The sequence below is a fragment of the Seriola aureovittata genome, chromosome 18, assembly GCF_021018895.1.
Source record: "Seriola aureovittata isolate HTS-2021-v1 ecotype China chromosome 18, ASM2101889v1, whole genome shotgun sequence".
Lineage (NCBI taxonomy): Eukaryota > Metazoa > Chordata > Actinopteri > Carangiformes > Carangidae > Seriola > Seriola aureovittata.
The window spans coordinates 7,246,839-7,265,084 of NC_079381.1; the positions used below are offsets into that span (position 1 = coordinate 7,246,839).

Sequence of the window (18,246 nt, forward strand, 5' to 3'; positions counted from 1 at the left end):
GTGTCAAATATCCCCTCGACTAAAATGAAACCTCACTGCCTACCCATGTTCAACCCATGTGAGCTTATGTCCACAGAGACCCCATGGGCAGTTGACAGATGGCAAGGCACTACCATACGCAGATGCCCACCTCTTATCTCTCACGTCTTTGCCAAGACAAAACACATGAAGCAGGCATGGTATCAAGCAGTTGGGATCAAAATCTGGGGAGAAACACTGAGGGAAAGTGAGGCACACAAAATATGTATAGTGTGTCAAATAAGCAGAATCATGTCTGGCACAGGGAAAGTTCAGGAGTGTATTATCCTCTTTATGCAAATGGTTATACGACTACAAAATGGATTTTTAAAGCAGTTTAGCTTTAAAAATCCTATTAGAGAGGTATAGAGCTACCTTGTGTATGTCTTTACATGTGTCTGATTAAAGAAAATATATAGTTTAAAGTGCCATATGAGTCTGTTTTCAATTTTTAGCTCCTTGATTACAAATCATTTAATCTTTTTTACCTGTTAATGTTGAGCATTTTTCAATGCAAATCATACCGTTTCAGAAGTTTTGCATGAATTGGGGAAGGTAAGGCAGGAAGTATAAGCTTGTGTAACACACACTATCGTCCAAGAGTTCCATTATTGTCTATACCTCCCCGGTTTTTCATGATATCATCCATAAATGTAAATCTGCTACAGAAATTGAAAGAGAAATCTGAACTGACACCCACATGGGGAATAGTGCAAAAAACCTGAAGTTGAATTATTACCAATATGACAAGCTTTATAGAGGGTGCAATTGCTTCTGACAGTAAATCAGAAATTTTATTATACTAGGATAATAGATAAGATAGATAAGATAAGAAAAAATGGATTTCCAAAAACCTTTGAGTGATAGCAAAAGGGATTGTCATCCTGAAATATAGATCCATCTGCACTTCAGTGGAAAAAAATGAGAACAAAGCCTAAAAAAAAATTTCAAAAATTAAGAAAAATCTAACCAGTGAGAATAAATTCACAACAAAGACTCCATGAAGATTTCTTATTTTACTTCCACCGAGGATCCAACACCTGAAGTTTTTAAATTATATGTTGTATGTCAGTTAAAGTGCCCTGGCTCTGATGCTAAGTTTGTTCCATATTTAAACATCTGACATCATGTAAGGAATATAAACATCTAACTGACACATGGAGCCAAACTGGAGACAACTCAAGTGGAAGACGACCACCTATGGACAATATTCAATAATGAAATAATTGAACCAAGTAAGCCCCAGTTTTGCTGTCAGCAGCCTTGAGCAGAGGTTTAAAAGCCTCCACAGAACTGGAATTGTTGGCATAACCTTGTCGCCATTGTTTGCTCATTTGCGTTGTCGCTGTTGAATCTCAGAAGCTGTGTAGGCCTGTGACATCATCAGCCTAAATGGTGTAACTGCGCAATTAGCTGGCACACCTGATATTTATGTGCTGTTGTTTCCTTGTTACCTCTGCCTGCTGCTCCTGATGATGATGATGGTGTTACTATAAAACTAAAAAAGCTTGCGAAATCTGCCACTACTCCGTCTGTTTTGGGGGTAACTTTACTCTTATATGTGCTGAATAATAGTGGATCTCCTTGTTTGTGAAATATACTGTATATATTGACAAATAAAGAATCATATGATATGTTGGCACTGTTGGAATACAGGGCAGGAACTAAAAGGAGGGAACCACCATTACCTGCCTACAGTGCTGAATCAAACACTTCTTAAAATGGGTAATCACCCAGCTGGACTTCACACACACTGTAATGAGCAGGAATCTTTATGTACTATTGCAATAATGTCTGTGATGAGGAACAAAGGGGACTAGTATCAGCAGCACTAAAGGAAGCAAAATATATTACAATTGGATATCGTCACATCATGGCATTTCACTATTTAAAAGAAACAAGTGTAGTTATTTTCTATTCATTGCTCCACACTCCGGTCCAGTACATGTAAGTAACAATTCGCTAATCAATAAGTCAGTGAATTTATCAATCTTTAAAAATGATAATTTTTTCCATATTATTCAGATTTCACATTGCTTTCATTATAGTACAAAAATGGAATTAGTTGAACTGATTTAGTTGTATTACTTGAACACTGTCAGTACATGATTATTTAGTGCTGAGTTTGAAAAATCTGCATTCAGTCAACAACGGGCCACTTACTGTAATCAGTTACTCATTAAATATTACACGCTGAAAAAGTTGTTAATTTTAGTTAATTTACTAAATACTTGATTGTAAGTAAGTAAGTAAGTCACTTTTGCGACACAGCCCAGCTCTGTCAATGGTGCCTTTAAACAACTCCAAAACATCCACACCCACGTGTCAAGCTGTATTCAATACCAACACTCACCTCTGGACAAAAGCAGGTGATTCCTCAGGGGCTGATCTTAGTGTGAAGAAGGGACGTTGCCTTTTCCCCCTTGTTGGTAGAGACTAGCTGCCTACCCACAGTTCCAGCCCCCGTCTGGTCTCTCCACTGAATACAGAGAGACAAAACTGATATCAACCCTCATTCAAACTCCCAGTAAGTCAGCAAACAAGCACGCCCCCATATTTATAAAGTAACAAAGAATTACACATTAATAGTTTTACAGTTCGACCATCTAACCAGAATTTATTTGAAAAAAGTAGTGACACATTACTAAGTAATACATTTCTGTCCAACACTGTTAACAATAATATGACTGACAAAAGGAATGAATATGGACTTGATGTTCACTGTGAATGATTAAACAACCCGAGCACGTTTCCAGAGTCTGCTAATAGATTTTCCTTTTGTACAGAACTTAATGGAAAATAATGGATATCTGAAATGGGAGCAGGGATACATTCACAGTTCTAAAACACAAAATTGTGGTTTGCAGAATGTAAAGTATGAGGATTGTAGAACCTGTGGTAGAATATACACGATCACTGATGCAGGTCCTTTGACACCATATGAAACAACATCATAATGTAATACTACCCTTACCCAGTGCGAGAAAAACAAATAGTGTGCATTATCATGCTTGTTTAACATGATTCAAGCACTTTACATGTGTCTGATCATGTACATCCAAGCACCAAACACCTCAGCCCCAACCTGAGCTGCAATGTGTGGAACACAGCCTTCCAGATTGGAACCCAGCTTGGGGTAAAGGTTAATGGAAGCGACCTGCAAAACAGAGATTTACAACAACCACATCTGCTGTGGCAACCTTGGCATCATAACATTCTTTGTTCCAAACACATCTTTTTTTCAAGGAAAAAAAGAAAAAAAGAAAAAAAACGAAGAACAAGGAAAAACTTTTATTTTCACATGGCTCTGTGTTTACCGTATAAGCTGTCCCTGGATATTTGCTCAGTGATTCACATTCATAGGTGAACTCGAAAAACTCAGTGTCAGGTTGAAAATTGCCTTGAGGCAGGTTAAGATTATTCTGCCAGGCTTAAGATCAGAGGAAATGGAAAAAGAAAAGAACACTAGAGAGAACAAGTCCCAGTCTAATGTGAACATGGGAAGGACAGAACAGAGCTGTCTCTCACCCTGGAGATAGCCTGAAAATATCTTCTGGTGTCAGAATCACTTAGACAGAACAGGTGCACCAGCAAAGGCCATACATTCACCCATACAGTGCGGCCAGTGACCGAACTGCATGGGTAAACGTATGACCTGTAATTGGAACACAGCCGGTTAATCCATCTTTGCATGTATTTTGTATCCATATTATTCTTTTCTATTGAAAATACAAAGAAAATAGTATAATTTTTGACATTCGTCATAGAATATTTATTGATCATTATGGTGCCCATATGCTTTTTATGTAATGTTTGGTTCCCAGCAGGCAATAGAGATTACCTTCATTTTCACTCACTGAGTCATGCATTCAGACGTTTATTAGATTTGCAAGCTATTACCTGTTTTAATTCTCACAAGAATATAAACAGTATTTACACACATTATTGCATGCTATCGCCATTTAAGAATTATTTCCACTTCATTATGCATCGTGTTATGTTCACAGTCTCCAAACAAGACTCTCAGTGTGTACACTTTAATGTGTATAATGACAATCTTTAAAAAAACAAAACAACAAAAAAACAATAAGGATCTGGAGCATGTTTGTTCCATTTGATCTATGAATAGGCTCTGAGAGATCTTAAAAAGCGGTGTCATTGAAATCACTCAAGGCCTCAACATTTTCAACCTGAAAGATTGTTGAACATTGCCAGGCAACAAACACAGCTCCAAGCAGGGAAGAGTGTTACGGTAAATATTACCTGTAAAACTAGACTTTGTTTATAAGACACGTTTGTTGTTCAAGGCTCCTAACTTTTCTTTTCTTCTTTTTATTTATTTATTTATTTTATCTTGCATATGATGAATACTACCTACCTGACACACACTTACACCAACAAGCAGATGCAATTCATTGGGTGGTATGAAAAAAAAAGGTGAGGGTAAACTATACAGTTATATTTCTTGAGAAGATAAATCACTGTTGTAGCCTGTGGGCTGGCACTGTCTGTGTCTCCATAACTTCACAGGGTATTAATTGTTTCAGCGCCGTCAGCAGAATGGCCTCTGCTTGTTGAACCAAATCCAGAAGTAAAGTCATCAGCCAAATTGCATGGGAGCAGATACTGAGGCTGAGTTACAGTGCAAGACGCTGAATTTTAAGATGATGTTGGAGGATGTCTGGCTTCATTTTGGGAAAAAAAATAAAGGGTGCTCTGGAAACAGGTAACCAACACTGATCAGATGAATGGGTGGAAGACTAAACACATCAGTGGGTTGGTATCATGGCAATTTAGCAGAAGATGTAACATAGTCATCAAAGATGAAGCCATCATTGGTATTTTTGTGCTTATCAACACTGATCTACAATACTGCTTGGTATTTGTGAAGAGGATATACCATAAGACCACGTAAAGAATGGAATTTGTTGGCAGTCATAGACCACTGATTAGCAAGAGGTGCTGCAGGGAAAAAAACCCTGTGCTGCAGGGAAAGATTTTCATTTAAATAGACTTACTGTTCACAGTAAAAAAAAAAGGGACAATGGTGTAAGGCAACATCCAATTTTGTGGCATTTCTAATTTTGTAATTGGCTCTACTGGTGTTACCCATTTTTAACTGTCAGGGAGATTAAACTACTCTATACTATATATAATATGTTCTGTGAGCCGGTTTTTAATTAGAAAAAATATGCAAATACAGTAGTGATATAAGCAGACCTGTGATATTTCACGCTGAATTTAGTGGAGTTAAAGTATACAAAATGTAAATGCTTAATAAAGTATGGCCTAAGTACCTCTGCTAATAAGTTGATTCATAAACAAATATTTAACTGGCTTCATAAATTGTTAAACATGTTTTCTCTTTTCAACCAGATAACTTCCTATACTCTCAAGATATTCATTGAGAATGTGGGTGTCAGTATAAGGCCAACAGTATTTAAGGTTGAAAGAAAAGTGGACAACATAGATTAGTAACCCAGTACAGACGCAATGCACATTAAAAATTCAGGTGCCCATTTCTTCCTTAAATACAGGCAGCTGGGGGTGGCGCAGAGGGAGGCCGCTGTCGATTAAGTACCATTGCATTTCCAATACGGGTTAGTGCGGAATGTTAAGTAGAGTTCTGTTTATGACTGCTGGTTCAGTCGTTTTTCATAACCCGTTTACACTGAGAGGAAACAGACCCCTGGACAAGTTCCGGGAAACACTCCGCCTGCATTCACTGACTCCAATGCATCATTTCAGCACCATGGACAGCGTTCTGCAGGACTTCGCATTGGTTAACCCAAACCTCACTCTTTACCTTAAATCTGAAGCTAAGTATCAAGAAAAATGTAACCCCTCTCCATAAAAGATGAAGATCTAACACTCAAGATGGTCAAGATGAAGAGCTCACGCATACGCAAACATACTACAGAAAATACTATTTCACCGTTGGCTGCTTAATTTCTCATCATGTAGCCTACATACGCTGCATTCATACATACTTAATTCTTAATTATGATGATATCCATCTCATAAACATGTTTCATTGTCCTCAGGCAAATAAAGACGCGGTTCAAAATGAAGGGGCCGTTCATAATAATATTTGGCAACCTTGTTTTAAATCGTCTCACCGGTAACGTTTAACTCACGACGCAGCCTCGGACGAGCTCACGGGGTCGCAGTCTCACCAGAAGAGGGCATTCCGCTTCTGCCTGACAAAGTTGCTTTGACATGCAGACGTGATTAACAACAGCGTCATGCTGTATTTCAAACCGAGCCACGGCGACAATGAAAGGAACATTTGGACAGAAAGGTGGATAATTGGATATGTGGCTGTTCCGCGAGACTCGCTGACAGCGTTTCACAGAGACTTGTGGATAAGCCACCGTTACTTTTCCTCTGTGCGCCATGCGCGGATCACACTGAGCATCCTGTAGAATAGAGACGCCGGGGTTTTACTTGGGAGAGGAATCTAAGGGCTGCTCGACTCCTCTGGAAAATTACGACTTGTTTTCTCTCTTTCTTTCTTTTTTCTTGCATCGTGTCACTGTATTTGTGAAGTTTTGCAACAGGATTTTCGCGGAATCTCTTTGCGCATGTAAGACTGACATGAATTACTTGGATGTGGCTTCGTTATTGTCTGCGCCTACTGCAGTACTCTTTTTGGCTGTAACTTGAAAAAAAGAGAACGATTCTTCTGCTGCGAAGACATGGATAGGGTGTACTGAAACCGGATTTGTTTTTTTCTTTCTTTACCTCCCTTTTTAATCTGGAATTGGAAGTAAATGACATTCGCCCCGGTTCATTTGTACGGTTGTAGATGATGTTGTAAACCGGATAGCACACCCAGGTCCGGGAGAGTAAAGGGCAGGTGCGCTTTGGAGTCGGCGGCTGCGCGGAGAGACCGGGTTAGTGGATTAGGACGGTACCTGTCTGTGGAGAGCGCGTCATGCGGACTCGGATGTCGCGCACCAGAAGCCATTAAAACCTGTAGGCTGGAGCTGACAGATACGCGGATATGGGTAAGTTCTGTTTATGTTACCATCTTTTTTCTTTTTTTTTTTTGATAGCGTGGGTTGTTGGAAAATACACTCCAGTTGTCCTCCTTTCTTATAATATACCCCCCAAAATGCCTCGACTCCTCGGAGCAGAATCTGCTCTGAATCAGATGTTTGCATCAAAAAATGGTCGTCTTTTCAAATGCACTGTTGGAGCAGCTAATGGGGGGGGTTTGGTGTCTTTTGCGAAGTGGTTCGGGGAGCTTCAGGAATGTGGCAGAAGCCTGTGCTGTAGCTTGTTAGTCGCAGAGCTGCAATATATTGTTTCCTCCATTTCCTGGCGCTATACATTATGAGACACTGAGGATACTTGTGTTGTATTTCTGCAAGACTGTGCGCTGATTCACGAGCAAATCAAACAAGCCTGTTTGTCTAAGTGAGGTCTGTCCATTTTTACCCCCCCACCCCCCTTTCGACTAGTTAGAGTGGCTGGCTCATTGACATGGACTGGAATGCTAATCACGGTAAATGTTGGAAGCCAGTCAACTTTATAAAGCGTGGTCCTGCATAATCATTGATTGTCCTTAATCGGTACGCACGATGCCTATTGTCCAGTTTCAGCCCGCTACTGCTGCTGCTAACGCCTCCCCAAAAACTATTGTGGGCTGAAGGCATTTTGCTTAGCAGACTGATTCTCATTCAGGAAAGCCGTCGTGTTCTGCACCTGCCATCAAGAGGGACTCTCCAAATCGAGCATAAAACTGTGCATCCATGTAGCCTATCACTACTCTCTGACTGGCTCCCTCTCTCTCTCTCTCTGTCTCCTCCAGTAACGCATGATCGTATTTGAGTCTGTGCGCGTTCACGTGTGTTTTCCTCATCTTATTCTCAGTTCTGTATGATTACAAATTACCATTTTGCTCTGTTCTGTTTCCCATATGCGTGCGCACAGTTACACACTCATAACCCACCTCCCACCCCCTTCTTGGCCACTCTTCCACTCCGCCCCCCCCCCAACATTTATTTAAGCAATCCGAGCTTCTTCCACCGTGTGTACTCTCTTGGTCTGATATTCTTGTCTGAAGTAGCCTAATCTCCTCAGCCATTCTTAACTAGTATACAAATGGCCAAGTTCACTGGTGGTGCTGTGCCATTAATTGTAAGGCCGCATGATATATCGACCCACAGTGGGTTACTGCACCACATCAATATAAGCTACAACAGCATACAAAGCCATACAGTACAGGCTGTGGGAGCTCAGACATCAATTTATGTATACTGCAAGGCAGCCATATATGGTTAACTCTAGAAGTCTGGTTTATGATCTGGCTCTTAATTTGTTATGAGACCATGTCAGGAAACCCTGCATAGCTGAGGTGCAGTGATTTTTGACTGGGACTCACATGCAGGCGCAGATGCACTACAAAACACATTTGTGTTCAGGTGCACAAACTGCCCCCCCCCAAAAAAAAAAAAAAAAAAATCACAACTTTTGTCAACCATATATCTTCATGCTGTTGCCCACAATTATTTGATGATTACATGGCGCTGTAGTCTCAGTTATCCACCAGTGTGGCTGACTGTGATGCTCTTCATTAACAGCATGCAATGCACTTATGTTTCATGGACCATATCATTAGAGATCTGCTTTGCAGAAAGGGAACAGTGGAGCAGGGACAGTGCGGAAAAAAAGCTACAGACAGAAATGCAGATGCAGAGCTTTAAGATAAATTTAGAGGCCCAAATGACATTTCACACACCTTCCCTGCGTCTAAAACATATTTTTGCTGCGGAAATATGCCACCTGTCTGCATGATAAGAAATTAAATAAATGCAGTGTTAAAATTGAAATCAGTGCCCTATCAGTCATACCGCCTCTCCTGAGTACATTTCAGAGTAGCACGATACAGGCAACAGATGACCTTCTGCTGGCCCTACAGCATCCAACAGGCAGCATTCTTGAAATGTCAGGTGAAGCAGGTGAAGAGGGGGGGATCAACAGGCCCTTTGAGGGCAATGTCTGGGCATTTGTTATTTACATCTGCTTATTTTCAAAGTAAAAAATCAATGGCTCATGAAGCACTGGGGATCCAACATCCATTATCTGCAGTGTGCCTGCTTGTCCTCGTCGGGATTGCAGGAGCCTGGTTGCACTGAGCCACAAGCTCAGAGTTCACACTGGAAAGGTTCACTAATAACTCTTGGTATGAGGGCTAAAATAATTCAGCAATGTTTGACAATAGCCCCAATCAAAAGAAAAAGTTAGCGAGCACAGATGAGCTCTGTGTAGTTCAGCCTGCTAGGTTAAGATGATGATATTCAACAGAAAAGATGTGTTATAGGTAATGCCACTCTACTGGTTGCACATCCTTACTAGGACTCTTAGGCTCAATCCCATTTCACCCCTTGCCCCTACCACTTAGCCCTACCCTTCCATTTTGCGCGTTCACGTTTAGGCGTAGGCGTGTCCCGATTCTTGTTGAGATAGAGGGGTAGGGTGAAGAGTAAGGGGCTAACTGGCCCTTCAAATGAAGATTTTTCAGTGGCACACTTCAAACGTGTGTTTGTGTTGTGAGATATTTCCCCGAATGCCTTGCGAATCACTGGCAAAATGGCTGCGGAACAGACCCAAGCGACCTAAGAAACTCACAAATGTAATTTTCTCTGTTAATAAAGATTTAAGAAGTACGACAACCATTGTACTGTCTTAGCTTAATGTTGTTTCAATGAATTATGGCTCTCTTCTTCAAAAAATCGCTTGTAGTATGCTGATGTCTCGTTATAGCTATCGTTAACGTTACATCTTTATTACTGATTTGTGCGTGACAATCCCAGATTCTGTCATATTTTCATGCTGCACTCCCACCCCATTTGATGGCATAAAATGACCTAAATTTAACTGACACCCAGCAGCGATTTCGCTGAACTTTACCGCTCCCGTATCAATGCCGACTGTCGGGGCTGCCTACATAGAATTGCTAACAATAGCCTGGTTAGCGATGCCTAACCTATCCTAGCAGTTTTTTTTTTCTTTCTTTTTTCAATTGATCGATTGATGCGTGAAATTGAAGTTGTGAAAAAGTCCAATTTGTCCATGATTTTCACATTTTGACAGCACATTGAATCCCCGGCAAAAACATGTTGTGTCTCCTTATGTAACAGCCATCGGAGACTACTGATGACGTATCGCGTTCTTAAAGGGGCGTCCCATTTCGTAGGGGTAGATTTCAACCACTACCCCAGTTCCAAGGGGCAAGGGGTAGAGGTGAAAATGAGAAATGGGATTGGGCCCTACTGACATGATGCATTTTCTAGTCCCCAACCATTACCCTAATTCTGACTAAGTATGATGTTTTTCTGCTTGAAGAACTAAAGTGTGTGTTTTTAGTGGTTCTGCACCATTGGATTCATTGGGTCAGACTGCTTCTTTTTCCTGGAAGCTATTATAAGAAGACATACACACAATCTTTACCTGTGAAGTTACAACACCACTTGTATCAAACCTCAGCGCCTAGAACAGAATTTCCATGAGCAATGTTTCATTAAGAAATAATCATTGATAAATAATCAAATAATTAATAAACAGGAGGAAAGCTGTCTGCTGGGAACTGTTAATTTACCTGCACATTCATGTTTTTTTCACCTAATAGGGTTCTATCCAAAATAATCTCTGAATCTGCCACATCTAGGGATGTGTTGTGTTGTCACAGTAACCATAGTGAAAAGTACTGTAGAGAACTGCATGTGGCCTGAGACATATACTCCACTGCAGCACAGTGAAGGGTGAAGGCTGACTGGTTATTCTCCATAGCTCCACTTACATGGAGCTTATATAATTTTTCCAGATGTTGTTGATGATGTTTTAAGTTTACATACTTCAATGTCTCAGTGTTTCTGAAATGAAAGCATAGAAGAAATTAACAATCAGAGAAATTGAAAACAACATAGTCATGGAATGTTTTTTTTTGACTCATGCATGAGCAGTTGCAGTTTCAGTTCTTTCTACAATGTTGCAGAAGTTCCCATGTATGTGTTGTACTTGCAGGTTGCTTATCTAATACATATACAGAGGGGTCCAAAAGTCTGAGACTACTTTCCCATTCAAGTGAATGGGACTCCATACCTGTGTGTTTGTATTCACCCATTCATCACTCATCATTGTATTCATCAATACACCCAGCGGGGATCTTCTCCATTCTTCCTGATAAGTGCTACAAATATCAGACTGACACTTCAGGTGTCAATGTTTTCTGTTGTCAATGTTCTCTGACCACTGTTGAAATGGGTCTAACTTGGCAGGCCTTGCTGTCATCTCAAAGATAATTGGAGACTAATAGAATAGCTGAGGCTGGTCCGGGGACGTCCTTCCCTGTGTGTTAGGCTGCTGTCCAGCCTCTATGTGCAGTCAAGGCTGAGGCTGGTAGCAGTTTTGTCAATGACAGGCACCAAATAGCAATAAGCCACTTGTGTGCACTCAAAGTGCACCAGTTAGCGAGTCCATTTGCCAAGTTATTAAGCTACATTTGGTTTTATTTTAGGTCAGCAGTAAAGTGCACTTACTCTCTCTATGTGTTAGGGTTGAGAGGCAGAAATAGCTATCTTCTCGTGCTGAGGACAGCAGGGCTGTCTGCTACATAAAAAGCATTACGCACACGCCTTCAGACAAACTTTAGCTTTGACTTATCCATCCATATTAGATGTAGACAGATAACTGCAGAGGACGACAATGAAAAATGAGAAAGCAAAGGTCTCTGTATTATCAGACCGAACACTAAACAGGAAGCGAGAAAAATATACAAAAATTGGAAGAAAGCAAGACAGTCGGGGAGTGAAAATGGAAATTGACAAGTGGAGTGAAAGGTCTGAGGACATGGTTTTGATCACATGCATAAAAATAGACTTCACATTGTAAAAAAAAAAAAAAAACCTCCTGATGACTGCAGGGTTCAAGGACATGCAAAAATTGCATATTTTCAGAGGGACGGAGAAGGAAATGGAGGAGAAATCATTCATCTAAGCAGATACAGCAGGAGAACAGTAATGGAGAGGGGTACGTCATGTAAGAGGTAATAGAGACGCAAAGCCCATGAGTGACACCCCAGAGAGTGACTTGTGCTCCTTTGTGAATAAGATTAGAGGAGTACTGCGGAAGGAGATGGCTTACAGAGGCATTAGCGCACAGAGCGCTCATTAAACCACATACAGTGTCAGTAAGGGGGAGAGAGGTGTCTTGTGAGGCAGGCTCTATCTGAAAGAGATGGCGGAGTCACTTCTAATAAAGCATGCGTATTATGCACATGGGGAATAAAAGCAGTAGGGGGATTGTTTCTGCGTCCTCCTGGGATACGAGTCAAACATGAAATTTAGAAAACATGCATTCATGTTTAACAGCCCACACATTGTGTTCCCCAGTCAAATGTGTTGTCTATTAAAATTCCCTTAAATGCACATGGAACATTACACACGGGCACTTTCCTGCATCAGTATTCTTATGCCATCCCTACCTTTTTTTTATTTGCTAAGCCTTTGAGGCACAGAGTTGTTGGCAAATTAGTTAAAGCCACATTCAGAAACCCGAGAATATAAGAAATTGGCTGCCGTCAGAAACAGTGGATCCTGTGATCGCCATCTTTCTCTCTGCAGTATTAAAGTGAAAGTATCGCAATGGTGGGATCCGAGATGAAGAAACGTGATTGATGTATCTGTAGGTATAATCAATAGTCAGCACAAATTATCTGTACAGTTCCATGGTTCCCTCCATCTGTAAGGAATGATGAAAGATTCCTCTGAAAAACAAACACTCGCTCTCCATCACATTCTTACACAAACACACACATACATGCACACACACACGCACACACACACGCACACAGAGCAATACACACATACAATACCCATATGGGATCAGTAGATGCTTGGCAAGGAGTGAAATGGCTATGTTAGATAGCATATGCTGTATGATGCCTCTCAGGCACTCAATGTCAGGGAATTATTTCTGACAAATCCTGCAAAGATTACGGAAAATGCTAGAAAATTGAAATCAAGTTTGATGCCTCACAATGCTCCACAAGTCTCACTAAAGTCTGTAGAGTCCATGCTTTAGCTCAAGTTCATCATAAGTGTAACACGTTCAGTTTAATGAATTTGAAGAGCACGGCGACTGCCAACACGTTATTTTGTAAGCTAATTAAGGTGCGGACTACTTCTATCCTGACATATGAATCTTATCTCACTGTGATAATGGTAATAAAGTCCAAACTTGATGATACTGCCCCCCCCCAAACACACACACACACACACACACACACACACACACACACACACACACACACACTCCCCATACCACCTCCTCAAGGGGAAATCAATGTATCTTAATGACAGATCATTAGTGGCTCTGTAAGGGGGAACGATTTTAATGGAAACAACTCTGTCTCACCTCAGAACAAGGAGTGATATGACGAAGCCACTGACCACTTTTGCCTCACTTTTAAAATCTCATGTGAAACGGAGCATCCACTCCCAGACAATGGAGAAATGTATGTTATGAATATGTCAGTCAGTCATTCTCCACGGACACATTTGGCATTCGGGTAGCTGTTTTCTGTAGCAGAGATGAGTTGTGTAATTCCATAGGGGTCATGGTGTTTTGTTTTTTTTGTTTGTTTTTTTTATCTCTTTATTTGGACCTGTGGAATGCAGAGGCGATGATTCATGCTGAACCAGGTCCTGCTTTGGTTTGGTTGAACATGAAATGGCTGGAGTCTAAATTGAAACGCCTCCAGGATTGTATACACAACCATCAGCTCTTGAATGCTAACTTGCTCTGTATAGTCTGCCTTTTATGGTTTATCTGCTTCTGCCATTGGTGCGGTGATGGCTTATAGGATGACTGAATACAAACACAAGATAAAAATATGAGTGACTGAATTACAAGTCGCTTCGCTTCAACATTGATCGTCAATGTGTATTCACTGTAAACATGCAGCAAAAATGATATCAATCCAACCAGCTAAGACCTATTCCGGGCAATGAGGATTGAAGATATGAAATGTTTTTGTGGTTAAAATTAAGATGAGATGTATAACACCTAAGGACTGCATCAATAATATTGGGTAGTATATAACAGGGCCTAGTATATTCTTACATTAAAAGAAATAAATAAAAGTTCATAATCACCGTTTTTATTTATTTTATTTAACCTTTATTTAACCAAATGAGCAAACTATCAGACTGGACAAAACAACATTAAAAACACAAATAACTACACTGAAAACCAGGTGACAGTGTATAAAGGCTCAAATAAGCCTCTATACAAAAAGAAAAACACAACAGCAACAACAACAACAACAACAAACAAACAAAACTAAAGACAATGACAACTGCTAAAGGAATCCTTCACCATAGATTTTACAGTAACTTTGACTTCAGGCTGGAATATCAAGTTCTTTAGTTTAATTCCCCACTGTGAACAATTCCAAGCACCAAAACATGAAAGCTTTCTTTCCTGTCTCTGTCAAAACGCCAGTGACAGACAGCAGATATGTGTCTTGTGATCTAAGATCATGGTTGGAAGATGTATTCTGTGACATAATAGAAGTTTATCTGAATGTCTTTATAAATAAAAACATAACAGCAATGATAAAATTAAGAAACTAATAAGAGACACTCGCAGAACACAGGTGAAGCAAGAGTGTGCAGTGGTGGGAGTATGTCATGTTTTACAGTTTACAAGCAAGTGCTTAATTTAAATTTTAAGTCATTCCGCAAAATGCAGTGATTAGGTCATGCTGAGCCTCAAGTCATGAACTTAACCTTTACGTTAGGCTATATAAAATATTACAATCTGATGTAATTCCTGGAACTTATCAGACTGTCATTTGTCCTCTGGATTCACAATCTAAAGTGGAAATATTAAAAGTTATTTGAAAAATAAACTCTGCATGTGCAGAATCTTTCTTCTTTGTACCTTTTAATCTATAGATAAAATAGCTCACTCTGAGGAGTGATGAGTCACAACATTCACAATTTCAAACTATTTTCGAAATGGTTTTTAAGACATGAATAAAATAGTAAAAAGTTCCTGAGTTGTACTTTGGCTAATACAAATGACACATTTATACATTTACATTTATGGACCTAAGGATTTCTATATAGTTCTATATCTATATAATGTGTATACATATAGCTGTAGATACAGTGTCTCTCTGGGATTGCATTTAGGAATATTAGTCTGTAATTCAGTAGGAGGATCACTTACTTAACTACTGCAATAGTTGGAAGCAATCTCTCAAAAGCAAGATGAAAGGAAGTTCTACCATTTTGAACCAGGTTTTTATCCTCCAGCATTTCCACATCAGTTGGGATGTGGAAAAGTCTTCCTTCCTTTGGGATATAACAGCAGTTATTAACAATTTTCCTGACTTTCACAGCTCAATGTTACATTTTCTGGTGACTTTGCTTTTAAGCTTTTATGTTTTTTGGCAAAGGGGGTTAGTGTCCTTCCCATTCAGATGCACACTCATTAATCACCACATTGAATAAGAGCTAAAAACACAAAAGAGTTGACTTTTTGCAGCAGCATCGTTAATTGATAAGAAATCAGGTGATATGATAAGAAAACCATGTAAATGTAGAAGCATAGATACTTGATACTTGCCTCAGGATACTTAAGAAGTTCTAGACAAAGCTGCTAAGATGACAAGGCCTCATCTTCTCTTGGGCAATAAGTCACATCTGGGAATACGTGAGTATATCCTCCCAAGAAAAAAATTAAAATAGATAGGACAGATAGGTTGTTGAACATCCAATACCTGGAAAAATAGATGTGTGGCACCCATTTGTTTATTTATACTGTTTATTAAGTTTTTCCTTTTTAAGGAAAATTGCAAGTAACAATTTAGGGGTTTGGATTTTGTAATAAGCTCATCTTCTTTACATTCTCCTCTTGTCTCTTTTTCCTCTCCCCCTCCCCTTCCTTACAGGCTCTGCTCTGCGGCGTCGCTGGCTAGTAGTCCAACTCCTGATGCAGGTGTGGCTGGCGGCGAATCCATCTTTGAGTGAGCGCCCATGCCCCAAAAGCTGTCGCTGTGATGGAAAAATTGTCTACTGCGAGTCAAGCGCCTTTCGCGATGTTCCCAAGAACCTCTCAGGAGGTTGTGAAGGCCTGTCCTTACGGTACAACAGCCTTGCCAGTCTTCGCGCTGGACAGTTTGTTGGTCTCAACCACCTCATCTGGCTCTACTTGGACCACAATTACATTGCCTCTGTGGATGGAATGGCCTTCCAGGGGGTTCGCAGGCTCAAAGAGCTGATCCTGAGCTCCAACAAGATCACATCCCTCCACAACACCACATTCCACCCTGTCCCTAATTTGCGTAATCTGGACCTGTCCTACAACAAACTGCAAGCCTTGCAGCCTGGACAGTTCCAGGGCCTACGGAAGCTTCTCAGCCTTCACATACGCTCAAACTCTCTAAAAATCATCCCAGTGCGTCTGTTCCAAGATTGCAGGAATCTTGAGTTCCTGGATCTGGGTTACAACCGCCTGCGCAGTATCACTAGGAATGCATTTTCAGGCCTGGTCAAGCTCACTGAGCTACATCTGGAGCATAACCAGTTCTCCAAGATCAATTTCTCTCACTTTCCTCGTCTCTACAATCTGCGGGCACTTTATCTGCAGTGGAATCGCATTCGCTCAATGAGCCAGGGCCTCACCTGGACCTGGGCCTCCATCCAGAAACTGGACCTGTCTGGGAACGATCTGACGGAAGTAGATGCGGTAGTTTACCAATGCCTACCCAACCTGCAGACGCTCAACCTGGACTCCAACAAGCTGACCAATGTTTCCCAGGAGGTGGTTGATGCCTGGATCTCTTTGACTACGATTAGCTTAGCTGGGAATGTATGGGACTGTGGCCCAGCAATCTGTCCTCTGGTGGCCTGGCTGAGAAACTTCAGAGGAGCAAAGGAGACCACCATGATCTGTGCCTCCCCCAAGAAAGCTCAGGGTGAGAAAGTGATGGACGCTGTTGAAGCTTTCGGTGTTTGTCAATCAAACCCAGTGACAACGCTCACTGTGAGTATTCCTCCAACCCCATCCGATGTCCCTGTGCAGACTGAGCATCGCCCAGCCATTCTGGCTTCACCTACTGGTTCTGGAAAGAGAGGAGAAGGATCTGTGAGAGGCCCCACATCGTCAGCCGTTACCCCACCTGTGGCACTTCCCCCAGAGCAAGACTTGGAGCCCGTGTCCTTCCATAAGATTGTGGCTGGAAGTGTTGCCCTTTTTCTATCTGTCGCGATGATCCTGTTGGTAATCTACGTGTCTTGGAAGCGCTATCCTAGCAGCGTCAAGCAGCTGCAGGAGCATTCGGCAGCGGCCCGCAAACGCCGCAAGAAAGCTAGAGAGACGGAGCGCACCCTGAGCTCTCCGCTGCAGGAGTACTATGTGGACTACAAGCCCACCAACTCTGAGGCCATGGATGTGCTTGTCAATGGGACCGGACCCTGCACCTATACCATCTCAGGCTCCCGAGAATGCGAGGTATGACCCACACCACCGCCACTCCTCCTAAACAAAACTCTGTCCACAGCGAAGCGACCAGAGGTAATTATTTACTCTGCTTTGATAGATGATAAGTCTGCTACTTGATTACTTACCCTTAAAGAGCAGGTTAGTTAAATACATGGCGTACCCGTGGGTTTTTATTGAACGAAGCAGAGGTAGTTTTCGGAACACTTTGTGTATAACAAGATATCTCTTGTTTTCAGATGGGTGTTTGTATATTCGCTTAAACCTTAATCTCTGTTGAGATGCAAATGTTTGTTTTGCCGCAGAATTGTACAGAAATACAGATAAATGAGGTTGATTACATTTCCTATTCTGCATAATCTCGAGCTTAAGCTTTGCTGTTTGTGATAAGGCATTTGTGCTTGTTTAGGTACTCGTTTGCATTTTTTTTTTTGCTTGCACATCACAGGCTCTGTGCTTTGTGTTTGCTCTACTGCTATTCAGTTTTTGATGAGGGGGAGAATAGCTGAATGGAAGATAAGAAGATTCACTTATGGACAGTGGATGTGAATGCTAATAGAGACTCTTGTCACTGAACAGAGCTTCCTCTGAACTGATGACTGCACATTTTTCCTGACATAGCTGTGACTGAAGATACTTGTTGGAAAATAGTTAATGCTCATAGTCTCCCAACTGCACCCGCTTTCTGATTTTTTTTTCTTTTCCTTCCTT

General features: G+C 41.1%; 1 protein-coding gene across 3 annotated transcripts in view; it reads left to right on the top strand.

Moving 5' to 3' along the window:
- The first annotated feature begins 6,172 nt into the window (after window positions 1-6,172).
- Window positions 6,173-18,246, top strand: part of LOC130186318 (leucine-rich repeat transmembrane neuronal protein 4) — a 107,161-nt gene continuing 95,087 nt past the window's right edge. For 2 of the 3 annotated variants that reach the window (XM_056403351.1, XM_056403353.1), the window contains exons 1-2: window positions 6,173-7,028; window positions 15,986-17,547. In XM_056403351.1, the coding sequence (XP_056259326.1) occupies window positions 7,025-7,028; window positions 15,986-17,547 (1,566 nt within the window). In that variant the 5' untranslated portion in view covers window positions 6,173-7,024. Of the gene's footprint in view, window positions 7,029-15,985; window positions 17,611-18,246 lie in introns of all 3 variants that reach the window. The other variant, XR_008830277.1, reaches the window with a different exon arrangement.